Source organism: Ruditapes philippinarum, unplaced genomic scaffold (assembly GCF_026571515.1).
Source record: "Ruditapes philippinarum isolate M1 unplaced genomic scaffold, ASM2657151v2 ctg5043_1_1_1_1, whole genome shotgun sequence".
In the NCBI taxonomy this organism is placed as follows: Eukaryota; Metazoa; Mollusca; class Bivalvia; order Venerida; family Veneridae; genus Ruditapes; species Ruditapes philippinarum.
The window spans coordinates 15,575-26,396 of record NW_026866555.1 but is presented as its reverse complement, the minus strand read 5'-3'; the positions used below and the strand labels follow the sequence as shown (position 1 = coordinate 26,396).

Genomic DNA, 10,822 nt, shown 5'->3' with positions numbered 1-10,822 from the left:
CTTTAAACGACATCTCCTCATAAACCGCTTAGCCAAATTCATCCAAACTTCACAGGAATGTTCCTTTAGTGGTCAACTTTAAAAATTGTTCAAAGAATTCAATTCCAAGCAGAACTCTGGTTGCCATGGCAACCAAAATAAAAAAATAAAAATCTTCTTTTAAAATAACCAAAAGAACTAGAGCTTAGATATTTTGCATGAAACATCATCTAGTCAGTGTCAACCAAGTTTGTTAAATTAAAATCCCTGGAGTCAAAACTGGCCCCGGTGTGGGGGGTCATTGATTTTCCCTTATATTTAGATAGTAAAAACTTAAAAAATCTTTTCTTTTAAAAATCCGAAAGCGCTAGAGCTAAGATATTAAGCATGAAACATCTTCTCATGGGTGTCTACCAAGTCCTGGGGTCAAAATTGGCCCCGCCCTGGGAGGTCATTGATTTTCCTTATATGCGTATAGTAAAAAATAAAAAAAACCTTCTTTTAAAAAAACCAAAGAGCTAGAGTTTAGATACTAAGCATGTTATATCTTCTTGTGAGTGTCTACCAAGCTTGTTCAAATAAAAGCCCTGGGGTCAAAATTGACCCTTCCTGGGGGTGGGGTCATTGTTTTTCCCTCTTTGTGTATAGTAAAAACTTAAAAAATCTTCTAATGGGTGTCTACCAAGTTTGTTTAAATAATAGCCCTTAGATTAAAACTGGTCCGCCCCGGGGGCCAATATACGGGTGAGTGATTTCAGGGCCATCATGGCCCTCTTGTTCTGTTTTATGAAGATAAAAATCTAAAATTGTCTTGTATACTTATATAAAATAATATTGTTTATCTTCTGCCACATTACTGTTTTTTTTTCTCTTGATTTTTAATGATTATATTTTAACATTAATTGTATTTCACAGTTTTATATTGTCTTTCACAAGGTGTATACATGTATTTTATATATACCTTTTAAAAATATATTTTTACATACAAATGTATACACAATGTGTTTATTTAAATAAATAGAAAAAATAACTGAGTTTCTATTATTTTTAGCTTAACTCTTCACAGAATATTGGGCTATCCTGCTCATTCTAATGCTGGCATAAGTACAACACTTGCTTTAAATTTTGATGCTATTTTTTACACACCCGAAAAATGTCATCATTTATGCCACAGTTATTGCCCTTTACTTAATTAAAATCAGCAATTTTAAACTTGTCATGCATATTACAATTAGAACTAGGGTCATGAATTTTTATATGAATCAATTTTCAATGCCTGTTAGCATATTATATTGTTGTGCACGTGAGGCTTCATGTGGATTTGCACAGTAATGCCATAGTTTTTGTCCTTTACTAAAATATAATTTTGAATATTCATTCAAATGTGTGACTGAGAAGCTTAACTTTTTGAAGCAGTGTCAAAAAACCATACAAGAATGTTAGTTGTGCTTTTGGTTTTTCACTTGAATACTATTATAGTTAAAGACTTGACTGCGTGATTTTTGTGTAAAAGGCGAGTAGTGGGGGATATGTACCCTATAATTTTCATAAATTAGTTATCATGTTGAAAGTTATTTTTTTCTACCTTTTTAAGTACTAAATTCCATGATTTTATATTTATGCTTTGCAGAAAATCGTTAATTCATATTGAAATCAATAATTATAAAAATCCATGATTTAAGGACCTATCCAATTACTGAGCACATATTTGTAAATACGCACAAATTGTGACAAATTCTAATGTCGTCATTAAATTTTGTTCCAAATGTTTTTCTTTTTAGTTTATCAAACACATTACTGTATACGCTTTTTGTTTATCTTACTGACAAAGCGTGATATTGACATGTACTTTACAAATGACGTTATACCGCTAAATAAAATCAATAATTGTAAGGGTTATGGTATTTATGATCCGTCATTAGTTTATTTTTTATTTATTTTGCAAAACTGGCTTATCAAGAATGAAAAAAGTGACGTTTACGTTGGTATTTTAATTTTTTATGTGCATTTTTGGTAAGTGACAAATACGTTTTGGTGAGCATAGTAAAACATAATCCAACCGAATATGGCACATTCTATGTTCCATTTTTGGCTGAAGATTGTTCCATATTCGACCGAATATGTCACACGTGTGACAAATTACCAAAAAGTGTTTTCCCCTCTAACTTTTTTCATCGTATCTCGAAAAAAAAACAGCAAATAAAACTTGGTTTATATACTCAAATATATATTTGATCATGATATATTTTTTCTTATCTTATGACAGAATTATCAAATGTTGAATGAAAAGATATTATGACTGGGCTTTATTTACACGTACTGCAATGTCAATGTTAATCGTATTTTTTTTTTCATTCAAACGCTACGATTTCCTCTTGATCATGCCGGACAAACAAGTCACAGTCTCCATGATGGGCTGGCCTGAAAACCCATTAAGACTGAGTTGTCTTTATTTTGGATTTATGCTCTGTTTTGCCGAAACATTGCATGTTTTCTCTTGTTGATCAGCTATGTGCTGAACGGATTTGAGATGTTTATTGAAGGCCTCACAGGTTATTTATACTAAATAAAAACAACGATATTTTTCTGTAAAATCATTTTTATTGTAATACGTCAGTGTAAATTTGGACATTAAACATTTATTCTGTCTAAAAATACTTTGTTCAATAATTCTTTACTTTTGAAGTAATACTTGTAGTCTTATGAATCATAACATTAGTCAGAATAAGTCACTTTTTCTATAACATGTGCTGCTGCTTCATAGTATAATTTGTAATCAGCACATCATTATTGCACGGCTGTCTGGTCCGTATTTATAATACAGTAATAATTAAATATTTGTGGTAATTTAATATTTTTATGATAAATATTTATAATGATAATAAAACAATAAAAGATGTGTCTGTCTAAGTTATATACAACTATTTTATTAAGCTTTGTGAAATGATAGTTGCATGGATGATTTTTAAGAATATTTCAAAAAAAAAAAGAAAAAAAAAAGAAAATACAAAGAAAGAAAACAGTTAAATTCCGTCCACATTTTGCTTTATATACAAAGAAAACTTCTGCAAAATACTAAACAATTTTACTGTCAACATAAAAAAGTAATTCTCTGATATCTTTCTTGTATATTCTTCGTCATTGTCGCATTAATCACATAAGTATACAATGTCGATGTTCCTTTTTGGAACTGACTTTTGAGGGTTTTGTTTTAATAACCTTTGGCTCATCATTTTCATCAAGGGACACCATAAACATTTTTTTACCTTGCCCAGCTTTTATACTGTATATATCAAAGTTTTCGTCATAAATTCTTATTTCAGCATTTTTCCATGTATCCGAATGTTCTTCCTCTACGTGCGATATAATAGCTTGCAAAAGGCGCCTGAGAACTTCTGTATTTCTGTCGTTCTCTGTTCCTTCATTTCCACAAAACTTTATTATGGCTTTACCAATGGACCTTTTGTTGATTTCTTCACATATGATATTATACTCCTGTTGCTAGAATAAAAGTAAAGAAATGTCAAATTCATAACCGAGACATTTACACAGAGAATACCAAGATCAATCATTACTTCAATGACAATTTTAGTAAAGATATTCCTTAACTGTTTCTTTATTATGTAGGTTTTGATGATGATGATGTACTAAAGTAGATAATGATGTACTGGTGATGATGATGATGATGATGATGTACTAAAGTAGATAATGATGTACTGGTAATGATGATGATGATGATGATGTACTAAAGTAGATAATGATGTACTGGTAATGATGATGATGATGTACTAAAGTAGATAATGATGCACTGGTGATGATGATGATGATGATGATGTACTAAAGTAGATAATGATGTACTGGTAATGATGATGATGTACTAAAGTAGATAATGATGTACTGGTAAAGATGATGATGATGATGTACTAAAGTAGATAATGATGTACTGGTAATGATGATGATGTACTAAAGTAGATTATAATGTGCTGGTAGTGATGATGCTGATAATATCCTGATAATTATAACGATGATTATAATGATGTTAAGGATACTGATGATAATGACGTACTGATAGTGGTGATGATATTATTTGCATGTTTATACTTGGGGAGGCGTATGCGTCACAATCGGTAATCTAGATGCGTAACAAAGCTAACACGTCTGGGAACTACGTCCCTACATTTATTTTATGTTCAAGAAACATATAAAAAACAAATACATATTTTTTTGTATGGATATTAAGCATAAGAACTGTTGTTATAACAATTTTAAAAGCAGCATGCCTCAAATGTATATCAAATTTTATAATAATTTATTTCAAGCGTTATATCGAATTGAGTTCTTTAAATACTTTTCAAAAGTTTAATTAAAGAAATCACTTATCTGAAGGCTTGCGGTTTTATTTTACCTTGTCTTCATTGTTAATATTTATTGATGTATCCGGATGATCTTCTATACTGGCTTGGTTCCTAACAAATGTTTCCGCCATGTCAAAAAATATATCCGCTGTGCTTCAGTTTGATATCTCTGTAAAAATATTATAGTCAGCAAAGAATGAAATTTACCACTAACGTTGTGATAAAGCCAGTGTGTATATATAAAACTTACATCATGTCTATAGCCCCACGCCTTAACTACGGATTGTTTACGTAAACACAGATAACGTTTCTTTTCCAAGATATCTATTATTATTGCTTGTCTAATATGGAAACTGATAGGAGACAAAATGTTTTGGACCAGTACTCTATCATATTATTCAGCTGAAAACTCTATACATACACAGTACTGAACGATATGACTGGCTCCCCATTCCTATAAAGGCAACAAACAAACAAAATGAATAAATCACAAAAAAAGCAAATATAAAACCCAAAACTACCACCACGAACAACTCTCAACCCTCCCCCAAACAAACACAGCGTGGAAAATATATTTGTTTTGTTTGAGTGCTTGTTGATTCTTTGTGTTAGGGCAAACGCTAGTTATCGCTAGGTGCAAGGTCTAAAATAGATTTGCTTCCAGTTGGAAACGAAAACCTCCAAAGTTTAAAACTGTTAGGACATATTTACAAACAATATGCAATCGCATGCATCTTTACGATCTTTTTTCGCCAGTCTTCGGATAAGGCCGTCAAAGTATGTAATACGAAAACAGAGAAAGATACGGTATTTCGGTCAGACTGACGCTACAAAATTTAAACATGTTGAACATAGTTTGGGGACCTTTCTGTTGAAAATGTGTCAGAGTTAAATCGTATACATATACATGCACAGTGCGTTAACTGGAGTGCAGGTATTAATTAGTTACCCGCACTCCTGAGCACGCCCATTGATTGGTCCATTTTTGCTGGGGTTTACTTACAGAAATATGATATTCAGATGCTCATTCATTGGTTACCTTTTCTGGGGTTTCATATTGTGACAATAAGGAACGTGTTTTTATGTTTGACTATGATACAAAAGAGAAAGAACACCAAAACACTCGGCAATCTGATTAATACTCGGGGGCTACGCCCCCTCGTACAAAACAGATAGTCTCGTGTTTCGGTGCTCTTTCTATTACCTAAATGCTGGTATTTACTATTTACCGAGTTAGTTAATTTCATATTGAAAAAAAGTCGACTGACATTAAGTAAAATTATAAAATTGTTAAAGTTCAAAATAGATACCTATTGACGACGAATCTGGTTATAATTGTTTGTCAGTGGATATATTTAAATTGTTTCTTACAGCATGAAAATGATTAAGTTGCAGTAATATTTACAAATTTCAAATAAACTTGAAATATTTGTAAACAAATATGTAATTCTAGCGCATCATTTCATTTCTAATTTTACTTCAATTTGTATTTTCCCTAACTTTTTATTTGAAACATATGATTTTTCATTTAACAATGTTTCATTATGTTTACCATACATTTTATACCCATCGAGATTTTACTAATCTACAAATCGAAACTAACCTTTTTCAGTGTGTTTTATTTCTCGGGTCAGGTAAGTTGATAAATTTTCTTATGAAATCAAAGGGTCGGTAATAACAAAATAATCAAAGGGGAAACATTTATCACACTTCAGGAATACGTAATACAGATTAAGGGTTACATAAATGTAAATGAACGATTTTCCATAACCAAAGCGATTGATTAAGAATACCTTTCAAAAAAATTGTTAATACATGTACATGTATATGTTTAATATGTTAACGCATACCGCAGTAATAATTTTAATAATTCAATTGGATATTTTCTCTTAAAGCAGTTCAGCAAACAGTACCTGAAGCCGAGAAGTTGAAGCCTACACCATGGGAAATAAACAATCCCGATCTTCGTCATCTGTGAGTACGATTCAGATACTTGAACCTTTTATAAGCATCATGCTTTGAGTTAATTCCATCATATAAATGTATACCTTATTATGTAAAGCTTTGGACAAATATATTATGAAACATGTAATTTTAGAATTTCACGAAATTACAACTCCACGTAAGACTGCATTAGTGAAAGGTTATTGAAATACTTTTGTCATGTCTTTCTTTTCAACACAGTGTATGTATTAAAATGACTTAATTAAAGGAGATTTGAATAAGTCCACAAATAAATTCTTTTTTTCCTTCTCTTTTTTCCTCTACATAAACTCCGGTAGTTCAGGTACATATGAACTAAAATATTTATACAGATAGTAACGATTTACCGTCACGAACGTGCATAAATATAAATTAGAAAATTATACATTACAAATTTCTATACGATTTTAAATACTTATTGATATATGAATAGAACTGTTCTCATCCGAAAATGTTAAAGTTAAAAGAAATTTATCTGTATATGTATGTAAAGCATTTGAGATAAGAAGATGTTCATATCATATTTAGATTTCAAATTCTAGCAAATTATCTGTAAACAAGGACCTTAAGACAAAATGTAAAATATTGGGACGGTATATAATTAGGGTTCGAGTGCATTGAGCTTTTGAATGATGGACTGTGCATGGTTGTACTGCGGCGCATAAACACTAATTATACATATTCATTATTCAGTCTTACAAGCTGACATAAAGACAACTAATATTTATTTATAGTAAACATCTAATTGTTGATTTCACCATGGTTTTAATAAAAGTCATGCTTTTATATTTGACGTCAAATGGCGTATATTAACTTTTACCATTGAATAAGAAAATAAAGCACGCAGCACTGCCATGTAATTGTAAATAAGAGATAGTTATAAGTGTATTAGAAATAAAAAATATGTGGGTGGGTGGGTGCGTGCGTGCGTTGGTGCGAGTGTGTGTGTGTGTGTGTGTGCGTGCGTGTGCGTGTGCGTGTGCGCGTGCGCGCGCGTGTGTGTGTGTGTGTACTGACATTGTAGAAAATTGTTTTATACAAATAGTACCAAAAATAAGAAAATGCAAAATATTGTTTATACTTAGCGTATATTTCATATCAATCTTAATAACCATTTAAGATTAAATTATGAACAAAACAGATAATTACAAAACAGACACATTTTTTTAGGAACACAACTATTCGGTTTTTCTTGTCTCAGACAAGATATTTCGTAATGGAAGGGAAGTAAGTACGAACAAAATGCATTCAAAGCTTGTAAGAGTTGTGTATCTTGCTTTTGCATCTTACTACTTTTACACAAAATTGACACATTTATTATTGACTAATGTCAATATCAATTAAAATGTTTATATACCAAATGTGACTATGAGCTAAAATGGCTGTGTCAATTGTGCATTAGAATAAATTTTCTTCTAAAGCTTCTTCTATGTAGCCATGACCTCTACCAATTTCCCAGAAGTTAATGTGTGAATTATATTGAAGAAAAAATCAACAACAAAAAACAAAACAATCTCTTTAATATTTGATCAGAGTTTCTAAAAATAATGATTGAATGAAATGATTTGTTTCAGATATCTACAGATAGCTACGTTCGTGAGGTTCGCCATGTTCGCAAAGGAATGTCAGACAGAGACAGGCGACTTTATAATTATGCAAGAATAAAAATTGCAGAAGAAGATCTAGAAGATGTTGAAATAACCGTTGGTTTTGAAGATCAAGATGCCGTTGTTCTTCAGGGCGTCAATAACCCATCTGGAAAAGTCTACATCGGATTGGATTACAATGATATTCCACAGCTGGTCTGGAAAAAACGTGGCTTTTGGAGATCAGTAAAAAGATTCTTCATCGGATGTTTCAGCACGTTGAAGAGAGTCTTGTTAAGTGCTTTATCGATTGGCGCGTCCGAACCAATGAAGGCTATTACTTTCGGATAGCACAAAGAAATTTTTAACTGTATACAAATGTTCGGCTAATTTTGAGGTCAAAAATAACATATGTGGCAAAATATATAAAATTTTGAAGCTTGAAAAATTAAATGTTTTCCAACTTATTCTATCAATAATCATAAACACATATCGACGAGAAGAGAAAAAAATATAGATTAAACAAATCGATACTGGCAAAGGCATGCTAAAATGAGCAGTGTTTTTTTTTATTGATCATGCAATCATTTTTCTTATCATTAAAAGTTCAATTTCAATGCCCTTTGTTCGTTTTAATTTAATTAAAGCGGAATGGGGGTATGTTAGACCGAAATATCGATTAAGTGTGCACATGTATAATATTGATTCGGAAAGTGCAATAAAATATATCTTATCGCCCCAGCTGTTTAATGACGCAATAACACTCAAATATACCGCAATAGCTTCTCAGATGTTTCGCTTAATTGAAGTTAGTTCACTTAGTGTTGTATTTTTTTCACTGCAACGCCGATTTCATGATATCAATAAAACAGGGATGGACGTCTCGAAAGCCTCCTAGCCCTTACGACGTAAGATCATTGTAGCATTTTTTTTCCGATTGTCTCGAAGAGTTCGTAATTTACGAAGCATCGTAAAATACTAAATATCTCGTTACGTTATTGTAAAAAACGACCCCATAAAACATCGTAAGTCTACGATAACGAATATGATTGGAATATTATTGGATTTCATCTTGTCGGTTTAGTCTCATTTTCATTTCAAGAGTTTTAAAATCCATATCAAATGCATATTATACTCAATCAAACCTCTTTTTCGTTTTTTCGTTTTTTTAGTTAGGCATCCCATGCTTAACTGAAAAAAGCTGGAAAAGACCACTTGTTAACAACATGCAAGGTGTGTTCGCTCATGAAAGTGGAGCATTGTTTAACATAACCTTTTTTCAGTTGCCCAAACACCGCCCCGACAAGTGGTTGCAGATAATTTGCGCAATGGGAATGAATGCAAATAGAGAGAAATGTTGTTTTCCTCAATTGCTCGTTCAATTACATGTATAGCTATCGACACATGTGACGAATGACCGTCAAAACTAAGAACTGTGGTCGTGTAGAGCCAAAAAACTTTAATTAAGGATAACCTCGCCAAACCATTTTCCCCCCAATGTTATCTGTAATCCATCCCTTTTTCCTGAAATGCCCAAACTGTACCAGCATTTGCGTAGCTGGTCTTGAACCCGTGAATTGACTTTACAGTGTTTCCCTTAATGAAACTTGAGTTTGGACACAAAATGAGCCAAATCATCGAAGCACTTACCACTGTCTCGGACAACATTCGAGCCCGGACGGCAATTTCTGGTTAGTGGCTCTTAACCCCGTCCCACTCGTCTTTGCCCGCTGTAATTTTTTGACAATTCGTTAGAATTTTTGTGCGTCTGCAAGGAATGCTAGTCATGAGAAGAATTTGTTTTCTACTTAAACCTACACCAAACGTGTTTCTGATTAGTAGGACGGACCAATCCTGTTCTCGATTTCAAGTGGCATTGCTGGAGGCCGTCCGTGTTTAACAGACTTCATTACCTCAAATCGCCAGAAAATACAGTCGCCAATCATATTTCACGTTTATCCGTTAAACGGGTACGGTCGTTTTTAGCGGGTTTAGCCGAGGTAATATTTGACAAAGGGGCGGAAAAGTTAATATACAGCTTAGGGAAATAATTAATTGTATCATTTGGAACTGTATAATACGGTGGCACAAAGGTGACAAGCGTGTGTTTTTATTTATCTCGCGCACGAGATACTATGTCGTGGCCAAGGGTTTCTAAGTCGTGGCCACGAGATAGCAAAGTCGTGGCCACGATACTATGTCGTGACCACGAGTTACTAAGTCGTCGCCACGAGATACTATGTCGTGGCCACGAGATACTATGTCGTGGCAACGAGTTGCTAAGTTGTGGCCACGAGATAGCTTAGTCGTGGCCACGAGATACTATGTCGAGGCCACGAGATAGCTAAGTCGTGGCCACGAGATACTATGTCGTGGTCACGAGATAGCTAAGTCGTGGCCACGAGATACTATGTCGTGGCCACGAGATAGCTAAGTCGTGGCCACGAGATACTATGTCGTGGCCACAAGTTACTAAGTCGTGGCCACGAGATAGCTAAGTTGTGGCGCACGAGATACTATGTCGTGGCCAAGGGTTTCTAAGTCGTGGCCACGAGATAGCAAAGTCGTGGCCACGATACTATGTCGTGACCACGAGTTACTAAGTCGTCGCCACGAGATACTATGTCGTGGCCACGAGATACTATGTCGTGGCAACGAGTTGCTTAGTCGTGGCCACGAGATAGCTTAGTCGTGGCCACGAGATACTATGTCTAGGCCACGAGATAGCTAAGTCGTGGCCACGAGATACTATGTCTAGGCCACGAGATAGCTAAGTCGTGGCCACGAGATACTATGTCTAGGCCACGAGATAGCTAAGTCGTGGCCACGAGATACTATGTCGTGGCCACAAGTTACTAAGTCGTGGCCACGAGATAGCTAAGTTGTGGCCACGAGATAAATAACCAATCAGATTACACC

At 33.8% G+C, this 10,822-nt stretch overlaps 2 protein-coding genes across 3 annotated transcripts; one reads left to right on the top strand and one right to left on the bottom strand.

Moving 5' to 3' along the window:
* Window positions 1–2,551: 2,551 nt before the first annotated feature.
* On the bottom strand, window positions 2,552–4,583 carry LOC132732871 (uncharacterized). Its single transcript, XM_060719396.1, has 2 exons — window positions 4,385–4,583; window positions 2,552–3,480 (listed from the first exon to the last, which is right to left on the bottom strand). The coding sequence occupies exons 1-2, from the start codon at window positions 4,463–4,465 to the stop codon at window positions 3,133–3,135; spliced, it is 429 nt and encodes a 142-aa protein (XP_060575379.1). The 5' UTR covers window positions 4,466–4,583; the 3' UTR covers window positions 2,552–3,132.
* A 1,355-nt stretch (window positions 4,584–5,938) lies between these two features.
* LOC132732874 (uncharacterized) lies at window positions 5,939–8,356 on the top strand. 2 transcript variants are annotated; one of them, XM_060719399.1, is made up of 3 exons: window positions 5,939–5,968; window positions 6,230–6,308; window positions 7,892–8,356. In XM_060719399.1, the coding sequence occupies exons 2-3, from the start codon at window positions 6,276–6,278 to the stop codon at window positions 8,252–8,254; spliced, it is 396 nt and encodes a 131-aa protein (XP_060575382.1). In that variant the 5' UTR covers window positions 5,939–5,968; window positions 6,230–6,275; the 3' UTR covers window positions 8,255–8,356. The 2 variants fall into 2 exon arrangements, with proteins under 2 accessions (XP_060575382.1, XP_060575383.1); XM_060719400.1 differs by lacking the exon at window positions 5,939–5,968 and adding an exon at window positions 6,023–6,082.
* Window positions 8,357–10,822: the final 2,466 nt, after the last annotated feature.